This window comes from Helicoverpa zea, chromosome 22 (genome assembly GCF_022581195.2).
Source record: "Helicoverpa zea isolate HzStark_Cry1AcR chromosome 22, ilHelZeax1.1, whole genome shotgun sequence".
In the NCBI taxonomy this organism is placed as follows: Eukaryota; Metazoa; Arthropoda; class Insecta; order Lepidoptera; family Noctuidae; genus Helicoverpa; species Helicoverpa zea.
In genome coordinates this window covers 9,184,963-9,205,972 of record NC_061473.1, presented here as the reverse complement: position 1 = coordinate 9,205,972, position 21,010 = coordinate 9,184,963, and the positions used below count along the sequence as shown (strand labels likewise).

At 36.2% G+C, this 21,010-nt stretch overlaps 1 protein-coding gene across 3 annotated transcripts in view; it reads right to left on the bottom strand.

The window, feature by feature from the left end:
* LOC124641232 overlaps window positions 1–21,010 on the bottom strand; it is a 217,263-nt gene that overhangs the window by 32,431 nt on the left and 163,822 nt on the right. For all 3 annotated transcript variants that reach the window (XM_047179262.1, XM_047179261.1, XM_047179263.1), the window contains one exon: window positions 18,116–18,574. In XM_047179262.1, coding sequence (XP_047035218.1) covers window positions 18,116–18,155 — 40 coding nt within the window. In that variant the 5' untranslated portion in view covers window positions 18,156–18,574. The remainder of the gene's footprint in view (window positions 1–18,115; window positions 18,575–21,010) is intronic.

Below are 21,010 nucleotides of genomic sequence, written 5' to 3'. Positions count from 1 at the left end.
AGTATGTTATTATTTTTCAAAGTTTCCACGACAAAAATACTGAATCGATTAAAAATTATATGTGGACACATTTGACACAGATAATCTGCTACAGCCTTACTACAAACACTTAAACATCTGTTGAACACTTGTCTAAAAAAAGTGTGGCTGCAACACACCTTATTTCAACGTCATAATCTGTATTTTTTTAGACAAGTGTTCAACAGACGTTTAAAAGTTTTTGTGGTACGACGGCTGGAATCAGGAAATTGCTAGAACTCTTAAAGCTACTGTTTAATTCTTAAGTGGTGTTAACTCTCTTTCACAGACAGATGAAACCACCAGTAACAAACGACCATTACCTAAGAACTATATTTTTACTCACATCATATTTTACCAACCAAATAATCGAAACACTAAACAAACTAAAACTCACATTAGAACGCAATACCTATCTTTGAACACATCTACGCTTTCAAAACTGTCTGAAAACAGGCCGAAATCCAGATAAATATCTTCTAAAAGCTAGTGTCTAAAGTACCAAGAAGGGTTTCCTAGTATATTAAAATACCCACTCAAGTTACTACTAACCATGGAGAACAAAATGACTAGCGGAGATGTCATAACGCAAAATCTCATAAGAAAGTGGCACGCCAAAATAAGGGGGTTTCGGGGACGAGGAAGGTTACTAGCTCCGCCCTTACACGCCTTCTATGAACCCCGCATAGATATTATTTTCAAAATAAAATCACAAAGTAATCTCTGACAGATTGGTTATGATTAGACATGCAACCCGAATATCTCGTTAGTTCCAGTAACTGATCACGCCTCTTACGTTGCTTGACCTACAAGAAGGCGCCTGACCTACCTTCCCTATGGCATCTCCGCTATCTTTCCTTCCTCCGTGGTACCAGTTATGCGAACGAATATTTTCTTAAGGGCCGACTTTTGTCAAGAATTTAAGATATTCGTGAACTTCGGCATAACTGTTATAAGTAGTTTGTTAAGTGTGTTTATATTTGGAGAATTCACAGAATATTCTATTTATTTAGGAATAGAGCTATTTTATAAGATTCTTAGGAATTTTTGATAATTCCTTCGAGATAGGAAAGTGGGTAAATTCATTATTATTGTTACGCTGAAACTATTAAATGATTTAGATAAAATTATGTGTTTCAAAAAAATATCTTTCTATATAATTATGACTTGCAAAACTTGCAGAGCTCATAAATGAGTCACATCAAAACTTAAAAAGAAAAAAAAAAACAGGATTGCCTTTTTTACAGTTTTAAGCGTGCTAATATCACGCTTCCATAAAAGTATAAAAATTCCGAAAATTACCAATTTTCACATTAAAACCATAAATTTTCAACGATTTTGAAGCAGATTTTTTTTTTCAAAAATCCTATCAAATAAATCAAAATCAATTAACCCGAAATCCATTACAAACTAAAGCAAATATTTCAATTGCAACCCACTAGAGATGTTCCACGTTCGCCCCTCTAAAAATAGATTGTCACTATTACGAGTACCTACGCGTATGTCCGCATGCCCGTGCCATTCCGCTCGTTCCGCCGTCATGCGTGAATCATTCACTCATTTTGTTCGTTCACGGGTTCATTTACTCGGTGTCGAATGTTGGCTGTGTTTTTGAGTTTTGATTTATTTTTTTTGTTGAACAATGACAGCAATTGGAATGGCCTACAAGGTAAATAGGCTACTAATAACGTAATTTAGCAGTAATATTTCTATATTGCAATACTTTTACCCTACTTTTTATCCCAGAACGGAAAAAGTTCTCACGGGACGCTTGTGGTACACAGCTAGTAGATAAATTATAAAGAGGTAGTAATATTTGTAACTGCAAACTGCTAGAATAAAAGAAAAACCACGATTTGTACATTTGTCATATTGTAGTTTTACTCATAACGTGTTCTCTCAGGACACGAGTAAAACTGCGTGACACATCATTCAATGACATAGGGACTGACAGATACCAGTTTTTACATAACTTTACCCTCAGTTTTTCCCCCATATACCTAGTCATTAACATAGCTAGCTGAGTTAGCAAGTTAACTTGCCTGTGGGCTGGCCCATGTCTGTCTTAGAATAGATGACCATTGGTTTATGGCTCCCATAGGGCCTTTTATGGGTATAACCTAGAGAATTCGGGTATGCTTGGTAAGGCCCTTCTTTATTGACGTACCTATATTTTCTTTCGAAGTATATATTTACATAGAAGTGAGAAAGTTGTACCTAAGTTAAAGTTAAGAAGAAGAATAACAATATTAATTTGCATGATTTGCATACAAACATTTGCATTGTAAACCTTTGGTACAATAATGTAATAAACTAAATAACAGTTATGAATTATCTCACCAACCAAAAATATATTTTTCTTCACATAACATAATTAATACTCATAACCACAACTTACATTTATATCCACGTATAAAATACTGAAGAACTAAATAGATACTTAATCCTGATAATCTTTATAATTTTCACTCCTATTTTTCATATTTACTTTCTAAGCTCCTGCTTTGAAAATGCCTTCTCATATTGCATTTGATACTACAACGGCTGCCTTCAGCAAAAAACGCCTTGATAAATGTCACAAAGAACGACTTTTGTTTTTCAAAAATTCAAAATCGTTCTTCATTCAGCTGAGCTTTCATTCTGTTGGCGCTGACTTTGAATCATTTGTTCATTCATGCGTCCAGCCATTCATTCACGTATCGCCATTCATTCACTCGTTCTTTCATCCATACTAAGGTACTTTTGTATGGTGTTAGAAGTGCATACCATGTTGTACTATTGCTAAACCTCTAGTTTTGGAAATAGAGTCAAATAGATAACTTGTAAACTCTTCTTTCAGACTTTATTATGTCTACTCAAATATTTATGAATGAATCTATATCAAGTAATATTATAAAACTGAAGATATTGCATTTTTTGGTTATCTTCAATGCTCTATCTCAGAAACTACTAATCCAATTTTATAGTAATGTCGACTGGTCCAGTTTTATATTATTTAATTATAATAGTTTTATGTACCCCATTTATCGAGGTATGTATTATATACGGGCACGAGAAGAAGTTACCTCGAAACGTGGGTGAAACAGCGGGGCCCGGATAGTGCACTAAATTCCTAAATCGGCCACATTACCCATTAGCCAACAAAATAAACTTCCAGTTTAACTAAAACTGTTCGGCCAAGAATAGGTATCTACTTTCTATCTTAAAACCCACGACAAAACTTGGCAAAACACCTACAATTTACCCACTCTTGTTAAACTCTAACCCTGTTGAAATAAAATAACAACGAAATTGTAAACCGAAAATCCTTTGGAAAATCCCGAGCAAAGATGTCGCGAAATATCATTTATCTTTGCGAAAGATACAGTCTAGCTTGTTGCCTATTTATCTTTTTAAGTGTACTCGCAGACTGCAAAATTTTAGTCGGCCGATAGTTTGTTTGAGCTAATGTGTGCTTTATAAGTATGATTGTAGATGGACGGAGAGGAAGAGGAAGACCTAGGAAAAGATGGGTGGATTGCCTGAAAGATGACATGAATGGCGTCCACGGCCGATTTCGGCCACGGCGGCTGTTCTAATTTAAGGAGATCAGCCAGCTGCGCAGGACATATTATAGTGCACGAGCATTTGCGCAGACACAGGTGCACTCCCTATTCCTTCACTCTCATAGCCCGATGGGACGGCAATCCGACACGACCGGAAAGAGATCAGGTGCAGGACCGACATTTCGTGCTCTCTGATGCACGGGTGAATCTTTCACCAACTTCCAGACTACGGGCTGCTTTATGAAAGTTTAAGAAAACCCACAAAGCGATTTCGGCCCGACCCGGAAATCGAACCCGAGACCCCGAGCACAGCAGCCGCGCTTGCGACCACTAGACCAACGAGGCACTAGGAATAGGGAGTGAGTGTCAGTATGACGAGTGACAGGGAAAAATGGAAGAGGATGACATATTGCGCCGACCTCAAATAAAATTGGGAACAGGGCAGGAGGAAGAAGAAGATCGTTTGTTTGGGCTCTTAAATCAATATAAAGATGAATATATGGTAGTACGCACATTACAAAGATTAGTTATTTAGCCGGTATCAGACCGACTGAGAACTTTGATTGGAATTAAGATAAGATATTCTTAAAATATTTTTGGGTCAAGTGTCGGCCGACTGTTTAGTCTGTAGTCTGCGGGTTTTAACTGGATAATGGCTTGGTAACATTAGTTATTTTGATATCTGTGGTAAATAAGAGGTACTGTTTAGTTTATATCTTGCTTTAAGATGAAGAATGTAATTGAGTAAGAACATCTTTATTATAAGTTAAAATAAATGTTTGTTTTGTTAGCTTTTAGCTAAGTTTTTGTTTGTTTTGGTTTTTAGTTTCATTGCAGTAAGAGGTAACTTGATTTTTTAATGGTACTTAGTGAACGAAGAGATCTATTTTTTATGTGCTTATCGACCTTTAATTTTGACTTGCTAGCATGCTATTACATATTGAATTTATTTTAATACTTGTACGAAGAGAACGGCTAAAGAAATAATGGATGGTTTGTCTTAAACCCGATATAGCTACAATTAGTGTTTGTTACTTGTGAGATGACGTCACATAGAAAGGCATGGACAAAGAAGACATGCTGCACCGGTACCAAATAATGAACTAAGATTATGATTTTCTTCTTCTTCTTTTTTTTAACGACCTCAAAAATCATCAAATGACCCCTCCCGCTGTGGGTTAGCAGCGGTGAGGGAGTGTCAGACTAAGAGAGAAAAAAAAATACAGTTCAAAATATTCTACATTATCACCATTTCTTGCCAAAATACATCTCTAAAATTCCTCCAACAAACTGGGGTTAACTGAACAGTGAAAATCCTTAGTTTTCTCTTGCAATCTACGTAAAATTTTACTACATTACTGAAGTTGCAGCTAAGGTTATTCCAAGGTTATGCCAACCCTTTGCGTTCATTCAACTGCGGAGAATTCCGTGGGAAGATACCATCTGTTACCTTTGAATCATAACTGGGTACATGTATTATACATTCTTGTATAATATGTATGTATAGTACGAAAATGTGATGGTGAGATTCGACTAAAATGGTTCGCGCGCGTTTGTTCGCGAGCTTATAATGTACGACGTCGGCGCGAATCCACTGTGAATGTGTTTGTTCATAAAGATAGCAATTTTGGGACATTTTAGAAATTTAACAATAAGTAAGTTCAGAAGGTATACTAATAATATAAAGAGGATTTTTTTTGTTTGTAGCCTAAAGGCCCTGAAACCGATTTGAGAAATTCTATCACTCTTTGGAAGGAAGACTATCCCCGAGTAACAAAGGCTGCACCTATTTAGTTTAGTTCCCCCGGGGTATGGGTAAAACCGCGGGGAACCGCTAGTAAATAATAAATCAGGACACCTTTCACACATAGTCGGTTAACTCTACAGTAAGCTATTGATTAACTTGTGTTATACAGGGTATGTCGTTCACAATCACATTAAATCTAATCACATATACTTTATGATATTCTATGGCGAATTGTAAAAAAAATAACGTAATCCATTCAGTGGTTTAGCCACAGGAGTCATTTTTCGTTTTTCTAATTTACAACATCATGTGTAAAGCAGAGATAAAGTTAGGAGTATCGAATGTTTTGATCAGTTGACAACTGTCGGTTTTCAAGGGAGTGTTTCAATTGTTTGTAATGACTGACTTTTATATGGTGTTCTAATTTTCGCACATTTTTATTATATTTACTTTGTTTGAAAAATGCATTTTTTATTTTTACGTATTTTTCTTTTTCCTTTGCGCTAATCGACATATAATAACCAGTATATTAACGCATTTCATTTAATGTGATTATGAACGACACACCCGATACAAATGTTCGCACACAATTTGTTACTGTTTTGCTAGAACGAGTGGACCAGAACAAACATTTGTGTGCACACTAGTGGAATCTCGCCACAAGTTATTTTGTGAATAAATATTATTATATTATTCTGAGTTCAGTGAGAGGGTTTTTTCTTGTTTTTTCACTGCAACTATCTCTGAGTTTATGCATAAAGAAAAGTTTTAATTAACTCTCCTTGCTTTCACAGTTGGTAAAGAAAGAAAATGTGTTTTAGATCACGTCTTGTTTATTTGTTAAAACATTATATCTTGTTATTTATGTCTCCTTTATACATAAAGATGCAATTTTTGTCAAAGATGATGTGCAATTTTTTTGGGATTTTTAACGTTGTTTTAAAGGACTTTCGTATACCTAGTGTTATAATTCTTTTTAAAAAGGTAATTTTTCATTTTTTTAAGAGTGTACAAATCTGTTATTAGGTACATAATTTTGTAAGAATTTGTATACAGTAATCATGTTTTCAAAATATATTTGGTACCTTTGATTACCAATAAATAACTTAAATAATAACGTTATCGAAAATGTGATTATATCGCACTCAAAATGTCTGATAAATATCAAAAATAAAATAAGGCCCCATTGCAATATTTCAACTTCTAATCGATTTACCAAAGATCGCATTATATCAAATGGGCCTATTTTGAAAATTGATGACGGTTGGCCACGCCCACCGCCGAAGGGTCCCGAAAGTTGCCGATGATACACGAACAAGTACATTCTGCTGATTTGTAGACGTACGCCCCTTCGCACTATTTAACACATTTAATGGGCTATTTAATTTTGCTGTAGATATCTTATTTTTGTTAGGAAGAGAGATTTTTATGGGGTACCGTTTGTAACCGGGATATCCGTGGAGATTTTAGAAAATAGTAACTTAGATACCGGGTGTCAATATAGCTTATGTGTTGAAAAGTAAAACAAATAAATATAGTGTTTTTTTTTTAAGTTTTAATATTCAATAGTAACTCATTGTTTTGTTCACAGTACGGGATGGCTACAAGTACTTAGGTTTTTCTTACTACATTTAGATAGACCTAGCGTACAAACAATAAAACTATAAAACGAGCATTCTTCTGAAGCATTCTAGCTTTATTTACCTAGTTCAATGAAATGCACCCTACAATACGAAAGCCTTGCATAATTTAGATACATCATGAAGGGCTGCGGGATTGTTCGAAAGAGTACGCAGCCCTGGTATATAAAAGGCCTACGAAGGAACACGACGGTTTTTAGTCAGTAAGTCTGACATTCCCTCGCCGCTACTAACCCACAGCGGGAGGGGTCATTTGATGATTTTTGACGTCGTTAAAAAAAAGATGCATCATGAAAGCGAACTTAATATCAAAAAGACATTCGATTTGTTATCATCACTTAACTTACATAAGCACGAAGGGAATGGCAAAGTTAACTCCACTTACTACTTATTATTTCGTCAAGTTGTGCCCCCGACTTCGCTCGAACTTCGTAGTAAGTAAATATTACGTGTTTTTGGACAACTTTTATTTCTGTTTGATAATGTCAAGGGAGAAGGTTTTCCGATGTTCGCTTTGTTGTGTATCTTCTTGGTATTTGTGTAAGAATGTGTGTTATTTTTTTTTCAATATGATAGGTAAATGATGATCAATAGGAATGTGTGTTATTTTTTACAATGTAATACTTAGGTACCTAAATAATAATAAGTATGAAGGGCATTGTTTGAAAGGACAATGCCAGGGTCTGGGCTCAAAGTTTGCCCAGCAGTGGGAGTAGTTCCAGCTGGTTTCATAGAGCACTCTGAACACGAAATCCAAATATTTTGGAAATCGGTCCCAGAGGTCCCGAGAAAAACTGGTTCTAATGTCAAACTTGAACAGTCACTTTATAAAGCCCAAGCCATTTGCCCAGTAGTGGGAATGGTTAGAATAGATTCTTTTCTTCACTGTTAATACGAAATCCAAATATTTTGGAAATCGGTCCCAGAGGTCCCGAGAAAAACCGGTTCTAATGTTAAACTTGAACAGTCACTTTATGAAGCCCGAGCCATGTGCCCAGAAGTGGGAATGGTTAGAATAGGTTTTTTACTTCACTCTTAAGACGGAATCCAAATATTTTGGAAATCGGTCTCAGAGATCCCGAGAAAAACCGGTTCTAATGTTCAACTTGAACAGTCACTTTATAAAGCCCAAGCCATTTGCCCAGAAGTGGGAATAGTTAAAATAGGTTCTTTACTTCACTCTTAAGACAGAATCCAAATATTTTTGAAATTGGTCCCAGAGGTCCCGAGAAAAACCGGTTCTAATGTTAGGCAGCCATTGTTAGCAAGCCATTGTAAGCAGCCACAAACCTAACAACCTCTTTTCTTGAAAAAACATTCAGATAGTGGTTTCACTGTGTGGTGTTACAAGAATGGATAAAGTGAGGAATGATTACATTAGAGGAAGTCTGAAAGTAGCGCCAGTTACAGAAAAGATGAGGAGTAGAAGATTGTCGTGGTATGGACATGTAATGAGAGGAAGAGGAAGACCTAAGAAAAGATGGATGGATTGCCTGAAAGATGATATGAATAGGAAGGGAGTGAGTGTCAGTATGACGAGTGACAGGGGAAAATGGAAGAAAATGACATTTTGCGCCGACCCCAAGTAAAATTTGGGAACAGGGCAGGAGAAAGAAGAAAGATAGTGGTTTCACTGTTAACAGGATAAAAAAACAGAAATAGACGTTTAAAGGTAATTGTTGTTTCTCTTGCTTTTCAGTCTCTATCTACCACAATCAGTTCTAAGTTCGTGTAGCGTCATGCAATTAATATCCGTAATGGCAATGGAAAAATCTTATCAAGACGAATAAAATAAGCTCGAACACGAGGTAGTAAATAGATACCGTTGAGGAGTTCCCCCGTCTCACTGTCATCTCCATCGTCGGGTCAGGTCTTAACCTCCACTGTTTTGTGGTGTCGGAGACATATTCCCGAATGACAAGCTTTTATTCGATATGTGCTTACAATTTCCGAGAGTTCCCTATTGTTTTAAGGTTTCTATCACCAGACCCTGGACCGAATAACAAAGGAACCATTTGGAAAGTAAATTCTTTCAAACAATAAAATGATTGTTTGAATCGGTTGGTAAACGACGGAGTTATGCACGTACTTACGTAAAAAGAATACAAACAAACTGAGAAACTCCTCCATTTTTTGAAGTCGGTAAAAAAAAATTCTCGTTCAATACCTCGTATTTGTCGATTAATATTATAATGCATTTCAATTAAGGTAATAAAAGTGGAATCGTTAAGAGTTCGTATGCATATTTTTCGTAATATTGAATAAGAGTCAAACCAGTTTTTCTCAGGACTCCTGGGATAGATTTCGAAATATTTCGGTCTGGGACCTATTATACGCCTATGGAACATAATACACTACGCAGTTACTGTGGGCAACTCTTGAGCCCAACTTCCATACAAAGAATAGCATTGTCCTTTTTGCAGGCAACCTATATTGTTCTAGTGTATGAGTGAGAAAGGATTATAATTTCAACTCGATTACCTATGTGAAAGAGAAGTTTGTGCACGATTGAAAAAAATACTAAAAACATAGTACTATTTTCTTAAAAAGCTTATTAGTAATGTGCTATCCTCATTGCACTACTTTTTAGTCCCTGCGATTAACCCCTCCAAGTAAACTAAATATGCTTCATGTTTTACGTCCATAGTGCAATGAAAGGGGATTGACTTCACGACCTTTAACCTTCACACGATCATGACAAAAAAAACTAATTGTTCATTACCTAATACCATATACAAAAACACAACCAAATAATTGATTGATTACCCTCAAACTCGTATTTATTCTAAACAAAACACTTCTAACACCTGTAAACTAAACCCAAACTTAACGGCCTTTTCGCCTATTGCAGACGATTTATGTGGTGGTGTCTGTGATACAACGCCTTTCGTGACTGAACAGACCGATACGATGGCGACATTTCTTACCACAGGCTTGACAAGAGAAGTAACTGGACATTAGTGTCGAACCGTGTTCATGTCTTTTCCGTCTCTTGTCAACAAGCACTCCGAACCAGGCCTCATCGCAAAATTTGCGACCCTCTGCGACTTAGTGTCGCCCACCTTCTTAAAAAAACACAAACGGTAAATAAATACCTACCCCAACAGCACCTGGCATAACCAAAAAATCAGCATTGTTTTTCGAAAAATCCTTAATATTACTACGTATACCGGTGTCATGTTTTTCTAATGCTCGCCGCCTGCCTGGCGTTGTTCCAGCGGCTTTTATTGAATCCAGCTTAGTAATATATTTCGGTCTAAGCTAAGCAAGATGACTCCCTACGTACAGCGTTTAGGGGGTATTTTGTAAGAAAGTTGAGGCTGAAGAGTTTTCATATATTTTTTAGTTTTTTAAAGGCACGGGGTTAAGTTACAGATGCACTGTTTGATGGTAAAAGCAATGCCATAGAAAAGGTATAAGATATGTCATAATAATTTTCTACTGCGTTTCGGAAGGAACGTTCAATTTTCAATTCATATTGCGCAATGGTTGATTGACAGTTTATTTGAAGGTAATCAATAATTAAATCGGTCTGACTCTGGCCTGATACCTTATCGTTATAATGTTACCCGATTTACTATTCTATACCTACTGATTTATAAGACAGGTTCTTGCAAAACGTCAATAGCTAGATACACAGTTCGAAGGAGTAGGTCTTATGGAGAAGAATCCTTTCATATTTTTGCATGCTGAATATGAGGCGAGATATGAAGAAACATAAGTAATTGTATTTTAAGACCTATATAGTTATCGGCTCTGACCTACATCTGCGCAGAAGTGATTCGTTACCAAAGAACTAATCCCGGCTATGACGCGATGCACTGCGGGCCAATCACCGCTTTAGCCCGCCCCCGCGCCTCACTTCGTACCACAAAAGGGACCCAATAAATTACTTCTGCGCAGGTGAAGGTCAGAGCTCAAGATTCGTGCCGATAACTTTAATTGTTGCTATATTTCAAGCAAATAAATAAATTTTAAATTCTAACCGGCAAGAAACTTCATAGATATTCTTTTCAAAACAGACAGATTGTCGGCCAACTAAACGTCTGCAGTGTGCATTTAGAAAAGGACCTCAAGTGGTTTTCAATTGAAAAACGCTTAGATAGTTTAGAACTTTGCCGTAGCATCGCGTTATAGATTTTGGACTGTTGCCCAGTATTTTGATGTGTATACAATTTTTGGAGTGCATGTTACGTTGAAAAATACTGCCAAAACTGTAGGATTGATGACGAATGTATGTATACTGAAGCGGAGCCGGATATTAATATGGAAATAAACGAAAAAACAATTTCTTTCCCTGTTTTGTTATTTGAATACGTTTTTTCGTTTACTTTTACAATAACACAGACCAGTACTGAGAAATGGTTCGTTAAGACTTTTAAAAAAGTAAAAACGGATATTGGGTATTGATATGCTTGTATTATGAGAAGAAAATAAAAATATAATTTCAGTTGAAAAAGCAACTGAAATAATACATGGATCCACCCGGCTGTCATTTGAACATCTTTGGCAGTTGTTACGGGTAGTCAGAATCCAGAAAGGCTGACATACAGTCTTACCTAGGGGTATTGTGTTGCCCTGGTAACTGGGTTGAGGAGGTCAGATAGACATTCGCTCCTTGTTAAAACACTGGTACTCAGTTGCATCTGGTTACACTGGAAGCCGACCCCAACATAATTAAGAAACGGCCAGAAAAATGATGATGATTAGGATAAGAGAGAAAAAAAATCTTGGACACAATCTCTTCCTACTTTTTAAAATAAGTATGGTTTTTAAGTTAGTTCCAAGATTAAAAAATGAAAACTTCATTCACAAAAAAAAAATAGGTCTGTATTCATCCAAAACAAAATACAAATGCATTCCAAAATAATAAAGAATATGTTTTATTTATAAAACAATAGTAAAAACATGGTCGAAAAACAACAATACAGGAATTATCCTAATTATGTTTACATAACCAACAAAAATCTGCCGGAGGCTATTATTATTATTATATTGGCAATGTTTTGGATTTTATCTCTTTGTCGTGGAATATCAATAACTCATGTTAGTAAATAAAATTAATGTATTTGATGTGTTTATTAGCACTATTCACTACTTTGCCAACCAATTGAGTAAAATGTGTATTTAAACGGCCATTATAAAAATATCTAGCTTCGTAAAAAAACATCTTATGACCATGCCCAATATTCTATCCTATTTGTTGATTTGCTTTTTTGTTGTTAATTTTTGTTGCAGCCTTTTTATCGTCCCACTGCTGGGCCGCGGCCTCTTCTCACACGGAGAAGGATTGAGCATTAATCACCACGCTTGCTCAATGCGGGTTGGTGATTTCAGACTTTATTATAGTCCAGGTTTCCTCAAGATGTTTCCTTCACCTTTTTATCAGCCATTATAATATTATCATATACTCTCTCATTAAATAAGTAGATATTTAATCAAGAAATTCACCATGACGCGCAATACAGCATCTAAGATGGCATTAAAATAACTGCCTAATACCTCAAGAAAATAACGTGTTCCATAAAAAGAACAGTCACTCCAAGCGTTCCGAAAAAATAGCTACCAAAAATATCGTTGGTATTTTAGCTTTTTATTCTTATATTACGCTTCGGAGCCCTACTAATGATAATATATCACCTCATACATCGTGTTCGCGGATTTTATTATTTTTATTACTATAATAATACTCTGGAACAGTTATTTTTCACTGTGATTTTTTCGTGCCTACTTCTTGTTATGGAGTCTTTTGCGTGCCAAGTGTGATTTTCTTGAGGAGATTTTTATAGTGCGTAGGTCTATTCATCTGTGAATATAATGTACTAGCCATTTTCCCGTGGTTTTACACGCATCTCGTGGGAACTACTGCCTATGCCGCGATAAAATATAGCCTATGTCTCGGGAAAAGTGTAGCTTTAAAACAGTGTCTATTACATTCATACCTACAGATGAAAGTACCCGACTTAGCGAAGAACATACGTTTAGCTGAAATTACGATGAATGGAAACATATTCAACGAAATAGAACCAGCAAAGCGTACATAGAGTATATATTTCGTACATAGGTATAAAATTAGCAGTAGCAACTTCACACAGAATTTCAAAGCACTTTAATCTTTCACTATCTGTTCAGAAATCCTGCAATTTACAGTGAAATCTACTGTTAATGGCGACGTGAGATATAAACTTACTTCGTATAATTATGTAGTAACTTGAAGTGTGTTGCAGAATTATGAGAACACGGGATTTTTCAACTGAAAACCGTTCGCAATTTTTAATGACTGAAACTTCAAAGTGAATTTAAAACTGCCGTTTCGAATATTACATGATACATTTTTCGTGTAGTGAGTTTTTGGTGTTGTAACTTTCTTCGTAAGATTTTTTTTGTACGCCTTTGTGAAAATACCTAAATTAATACCTCGTTTAAAAGTTTGTTGGCGATTTTTTCGAAGAAAAATATGTCAGTTAAAAACTCAATATCAATTTTCTGACATACCTACAGAAAGATGAAAGAAAAGAAAAGATGAAGATTTACAGAGGTAATTAAAATGTAGTAATTTTGCTAGATCTATATACAAAACATAAAAACATATATAAAAAACATCGATTAGGCGTCAAAGTATTCCTCCGCATCACTTTCCTCCGAGAACGTGCCCAGCTTGTTTTTTCTTTTGCGATAATTATAAACCAAAATTACCTACACATAATCAGATACTACATTGCCCCATTTCTACATCAAAAACCCATAAAAATGTATTTTAACTTGATACAACTGCCTTAGTCTAAATCATACTTGCAAGTCACAATATTTTGACTAGCCCAATTATTTTGCTCATCAGTATAAACATGTCACATGTCATGTACAAAACTTGAACTCTCGTAAAAATAATAGCTACAAAACTTCATAAAAACACAAACACAAAACATTATAGTTACGGTACAAAGTTTTGTCATATACATACAAAAGTTTGAGAAACCGCAGAGGAATAAAAAGTGCCTCCCTAGCGAATGAGCTAACTTCGAAAGGTAGGCCATATAAGGGTGTTATGACATGACTACAAAAAACCGGCCAAGTGCGAGTCGGAATCGCGCACGAAGGGTTCCGTACCAGAGCAAAAATAAGCAAAAAAATCACGTTTGTTGTATGGGAGCCCTCCAAAATATTGATTTAATTCTAGTTTTCAGTATTTGTTGTTATAGCGGCAACATAAATACATGATTTGTGTAAATGTCAATTCTCTAACTGTCACGGTTCATGAGACATGAGGAGCGAAAACAATAGGGTCCCGTTTTACCCTTTGTACCCAAAGCAGCGCTCCTCTGTCCGTCCGACCGTCCGTCTGTCACCAGAAAGCTGTATCTGAACCCTAAAAAGTATGGGAAAAGTAAAATGTAAGAAATGGTTACGTTCGTTGTTATTATTCTTGTTTCTACTCAATATTCTGTCTGATTGATCCAGTGCTGCATGCACAGACTGCTGAGCACTGGGGCCTTTGGTTTGCTACCTGGGTCGGGGCGAAATCACATTGTGGGGTTTTAGAAACTTTCACAAAACAAGCATACGGGTACTTTTTACTACACCAATGTTCGATACACGACTTTTCTTATTCAGAGAAAGTACAAGGTAGTTTAGAACTTATAACTCTGGATTTCCTCAAAATTATTTCCTTCACAATTTCTTCATCTAGAAACACAAAATCAAAAATCATTACACAAACTTGGCTGCTAAACAGCACTTTTTCAACGTCAACATTTTACAAAAGACAGCCAATAAAATGCCCACCCTTCACCTCTTCCTATTTGTTTTTGCTTTGAAGAAGTGATCAAATTTAACTGCTTACTTATTTTAAACTCTCCAAAATCGAATATTGATGCCTATAATTCCGATTACAAAAATCGAAATAAAAAAAATCGAACTTATTTAATTCGAAAGTATCTTAAAACCCAGTGATGTTTGAACAACGAGTCATATACCCTCTCGAACTAAGCATAACACAACAGGCTAGTCCTCAATGGCACTCCTCACTCCTTAGAACAGACGAGAGGGCTTCAACTCAGATTTCTAATACTTATTGAGTGAATGCCATCTGCATGTAAAGTGGGGTATTAGCTTTTGAGGGTAAAACTTCAGAGATGGGGTTTTGTAGGTTAGTTTGCAAATAACTTGTTTTATTAAAATTCATTTTTTAACACTAACTGTTTCACTCACATCCCGCATTTGGATAGAAAGTAGTCTACGTCATTTTCCCGCCTTCATATTATCTATGAACTTATCAAATTTAATTTACTTCTGTTCAATAATTTTGTGTGAAAGTGGAAAAGATAGACAAACTGAGTTACCTTCGCGATTGGTTATTCGAATATCTTGTGCCTATTGATATGGATTATATTACTTATCCATACTTACGATAATACTATTGAAAATGGAATGCGTAGCTTTGCTTCGAAACGAATAACCTTTTTTTTTAACGACGTCAAAAATCATCAAATGACCCCTCCCGCTGTGGGTTAGCAGCGCTAAGAGAGTGTCAGACTCTTACTGACTAAAAACCGTCGTGTTCCGCCGTTAGGCCTTTTAAGTACCAGGGCCGCGGCAACTCTTTCGAACAATCCCGCAACCCCGGCAGGCAATAACCTTAATATTGTATTAACTTCTTATCGTCTTAATCCAGGACTTTAACCAAATAGATCTTTATCAATTCCAGTCTACTTCAATAAATGTTATCTGCCCCTTTTCCAACCTAATGCTTCTTCCCTTTTTGATATCAGGAGGAAACATCAGTATAAACATACATAGAACATTACTAATTCGATAAACTAAGTTCGTACTTTGTAGTTCGAAAACAGATAAATATATGTACCTGAAAATAAGCAGAGTAGGAGAAATTGTATCGAAGAGTTTCGCAGTAAATTTTGAATCTTTGTGAAAGGATTTACTGCTTTTGTATTTGCAATTTATTTAATAGATATTATTAAAGTACATTAGTAAACCTTAAAAACTCATTAACTCATGTGGGACTTGTTGACTTAACATCATCTTGATATCGTGAAAATTTTACTTCAATCACACTATTGATCCTTCTTCTCATTGAATTAACTGGTATTAAACCTGCCGTTGTTAATGAAAATAATTATTTAAAAAACTAAAAAAAACGCGCTTTTGATTTTGATTAAAGACAGCCAGTCCATCATTTTGGGGAGGCTGCCATGTTGTATTCGTAGAAACGCTTCTTAGCTAGTCATGAATTGTCATCAAAACTCAGAGCGTGTGCTTTTCATCCTAATCGAAGACCGGGAAGTGGATCAAATCTTACATACATACATAGTTACAAGTGAAGCTAATATAAGCCTGTTATATAACAATATTATTTATATTAGAGGCCTTAAGGCGGAATTGCGAAAAGTCTGTCACTATATAGGACTTGTTAGGTCCAATAACCCGCTATCGGGAAACATTCGAAAATACCAGCTTTACGAGCCCTTCAAACTTTCTCATAAGCTTTTAACCAAATGGCGAAGGAAATACTGGTCCATAATTTTAACAATATTTTTTTACGAAATATTACTTTAACCATTTTCTTAAATGAGAACCAACAAGAAATAACTCAGTCAGCAAAATTTTAAACGGAGCAATTTAACCGACTTCTTAAACCTTTCTTTTAATGACTGCAGTTAAAAGAAAATCTTCACAGACAAACCCGAAAAATATGCAAATCGAATGTTACATTAACAATTAAAGCTTGTGAACTTACCGCCTTCAACTTCTTGTCAAACCAAAATGTACTTTAAGTGTCACAAATAGAGATGAAATTCAGTTGTTTTGTTTTGGCAACTGCCTTCAACTTTTTGCCAAACCAAATTGTAGTTTAAGCTTCACGAATAGAGATGAAATGCAATTGCGTTTTCTTCAGGTTATTTAGATTTATTCAGCGCAGTTTCGAAACATGGTCTTGTTTGTATTTTTCGTGAAACATGACGCGATGTTAAAATTCTTGAATAGAGTAAAAGGAGTTTTGAGGAGTGCGCAAATATTGGCTTGCTTATAAACTAAATGGAAATAGACAGTAGATTTACGATTCCTGAAAATCTTTTTAACCAGCTAAAAAGAGGGGTGTATTGAAGTTTAGACGCTTTGTGTGATGGAACGTACCTTATGATGAAAACAGATGAACCGACTTGGATACCATATTCTCAGATGAAAACTGGCGTTCCAGCGGTGGTTCTAAGATATAAAATTACCTATGTTTTTCAATGTCCCAAAATACTCGAAAGTTAATAGTTGTCATTTGAGAAAACAAAAGGTTTGAAGAGTTTTTTTTATTATTTCAATAATAATAAAATAGCTGACACAACTATTTGCGACAACAGCGTGCTAAAACAAATTGATATCAAAATATTTTTCGCTATTTTGTGTCTACAAGTTCAAATATACAATTTGACATGTAAATGTTGGGTGTAAACTATATTTGACGTTGTTTATTTATTTGAAATCCTAACAAACTGTGAACATAAAATTAGAATAAATAAAATATTGTTGTTTACTTTTCTGAATGAAAACATTGCAACGATATTTTTAGAGTTCGATAAATGTGACGTACCTTTTGATTTATATAATGTTTTAACAGTAGCAAAATCATTTTTTCCGAATTTTCCCCTATTTGATTTTTTATAAATCTAACAATTAATATGGATGAAATCCAATTACATAGTTCATTTGAAATAATTAGTTTACTGAATTTATTTGATTCTTTCTTAACTTTGTCACTTAATTCAACAATATGATTACATGGAAAACATTTCATTATAAACCCTAGGTACTTAAAAGTGATAGAGTAAGTCGAAAAGATTTACTTAAAAGATACATATATGATAATAGAAGAGCATGGAAGGGGTTACCCGGGTAACTGGGTTGAGGAGGTCAGATAGGCAGTCGCTCCTTATAAATGACTGGTAACCAGCAGCATCCGGTAAGACTGGAAGCCCACCGAAACATAGTTGGAAAAATGCTCGGGAGATCTTGAGTATGGAAGGAGAAGAATTTTATTTGGGGTCAGCGCAACATATTTTATGTTACGCTGACCCTAAATAAAATTTAGATAAGGGCAGAAGGATGATGACGATGAAAGAATAATATATATGTATAATAAAAAAATATTATAAACTTACCAACAGCCAAGGAAAGCACAAGAAGTGCCGGCGATGTCATTGACCTGCCGGCCGGAGGGGCCGCTCGCCCGCATTCGTGGTGATGCTAACAAAATCATCAATATCACCTCACTAGCAAAGCATAGCTATTTATTCACTAATCACTTAATACAATATTTAATTTTTAAATTTCAATTTTACACTTTCACTGTTGTTTTTCGGAACACCTAATATTTCACTATTATTTTTTTGAAACATCTAATATTTCACTGTTATTTTTTCGGAATAGTTTTTTATTCAATTCACTTTTTGTTTACACTTTATTGCACAAAATTCTAGTCACCTTTTTTTCTTCTATTTTAGTAGATATGTAGTTCAGTTTTTTAGTTTGTTAATAATTTCATTAGTTTTGAGTGGAAAGGTGATTACTTTGCGCCACTTTATAAAATCTTAATTAAAGGCTCTCGTCCGTTAAGCGACCTGTAACAAAAGAAATTGCTAAATTACTACAGCGCTCGGAATGTCTAGTAATTAAGATGGCTTTTTACAATTTTATATTGTACAGTAAAATAGTCTAAAGATGATAAATTGAAACGTTAAATTGGAGATAGTATTCTTGTTTATTTCTTTGTGAAAGAACTGAATGAATTACCAATTTTGGAGAATGAATAAAAATTAAATAGAATGATATTTCGTTACGGACTGACAGACAGACACTTTATTATTACAAAGCTGTAATAAGTCTTAACCATTTATTTAAAACTTGACAGCCTTTTCTCGAAATATCTCATTCATAATATTTTTTATACACTTGTAAATAACTCTATATAATATTTTTTTGTTGTAAATAAAGATATAATTACTTGTACTATTCATATATCTGAGCCAATTTACACACAGGAAAAAACACTTCCAAGATCATAGTATAGTCTATATTATTGTAACTTATAAAATGTACCATAGTATATGCTAGTCAAGAATCGAGTATTGGGTATAGATATTATGAACAAGACAGTTCCTAAATATTTTCCGAGAATATTTCTATTCGTAAGAGGAAATCAACAACAAAAGGATGAGGCAAGTGAACCAATTAAGCAATGGTTCCGTAATATGATTACCTAATAAATCTTATTAGGAACCCGCCAGACAAGCTTCTTGCCGCTGCGATTCGATTATTGTTCTTCCTTCTTTGACTTGCAGGGTAGTAAGGAAATGGCCTTAATAAAAAAGGACGTAATAAGGAAGGAATTATTGATAGTTCATGCCAATTAACTTAGCATTTTTCTTAGTCATTTAGCTTATTGCGTTTTTGTTCATTCGGATCTTATGGAGAAGCTTTGTTTTTCCAAAAGCGGCTACTACTGACTTCAGAGTAGTCAAAAAATGTATTAGCAAAACACAATTTCTTATCACACGTTTTTTTTATTGCGGCTTTCTGTCTTTTTTCCCCGCAATTTGTAAGCTTTAAAATCTTGCGTTAAATACCTAAGTGACATTTATATCTTGACAGAAGAGCGCATTCCAACGCGACGCAGCAACTAATCCGTCTGTGGTACCCCTTAATCATCTGAGTAGAAATATGAGCAACTTAAGTAATTTATTTACGAGTTGCTTGCCCAACCTTATTGCGTATTAGGATGACCATGGAGAACAAAATGACTAGCGGAGGTGCCATAAAGGACCATCTCTTAAGAAAGTAGCGCACCAAAATGCGGGTGAGCGGAGGACGAGGAACGTTACTGTTTTCCCATATACTCCTTCTTTAGACCCGATAATTTTTTTAATACAAAACATCGTCGAAAGATGCCTCAAAGAACCCGAACGCATCGTTAGTTCACTCGTAACTGATCGTTTTGGTCATGCCCACCGTTCGAATTTGACCTAGAAGAAGGCGTCTGACCTAGGTACCTACATTATAGCATCTCCGCTCATCTTTCTTTACTCTGTAGGGATGACTAACTTTGTTTTTGTAACGAGGATAGGAACTTATTTCGTCAAATTATAAGTCGCGTAACCGAGTTATTGGGGATGTTCCATTATTATGGGAAACTGGGTTCGTTAGGTATGTTGCGTGGTTGAGACCAAACAGGCTAATAACTAGAGTTTCCCAACGTTTTTACTAACAAATTTTCCGATGGCTTTGTACAGTTCATGTTCGGTAGACTGCACATCAGTGGTAACTGTCATGCACCTTAACTTAATAGTAATAAGTACGATTTTCCTATAAAACTGTTACCACTGACCTGAAGTTGACTGTACCAAACAGTTGACCTTTTTTTTTTTTTTTTTTTGTTGTCGCTGGGTAAAAAATGCTATTACGCATGCCCTTCCCGTCGGGGGACGGGAGAGGGGTATGTGGGACTCCCCGGTAACGACGTTCCCGGTATACCCACTAAAAAGGCCCAGCGGCACTCCGACCTCGCCTGAGTGGAGGGGGTCTGGGAATCTATGGCATCCAGTCCCCCACCGGCGATTGCCCGCCTCACGGCAGGCCCCTCATGCCTCCCCCCAGTGGGGAGAGGTCCCTATTATGGCCGGAGCACAAGGGGCGATCCTTGTAATGCAGGCGGTGGCACCCCCGCGCCTGTCGCCCGCTGATCACCCCCCGGGGCGGATGGGGACGGACGTTGTGTTCGCCGTCTTCCACCCCTTCTTCGTCTGCGGAGCGGCGCTGCGAGAGGGTCGTTCTCCCGCAAGCGCTCCGCCGCCTCCTTCTGCGACATGACGTCCTCACAGAAGGAGGCCACCGCGTCCCATGCCTCTTCACCTCCCAGCATGGCACCAATCACACTGGGGAGCGAGAGGTCATCCCCGACCACTGCCACCAGGGCGCGGCGGGGTTCAGCCCACGATGGGCACACCCCCAGTGTGTGCTCTGCCGTATCCACCTCGGCTGCACAATGGTGGCACTTTGGG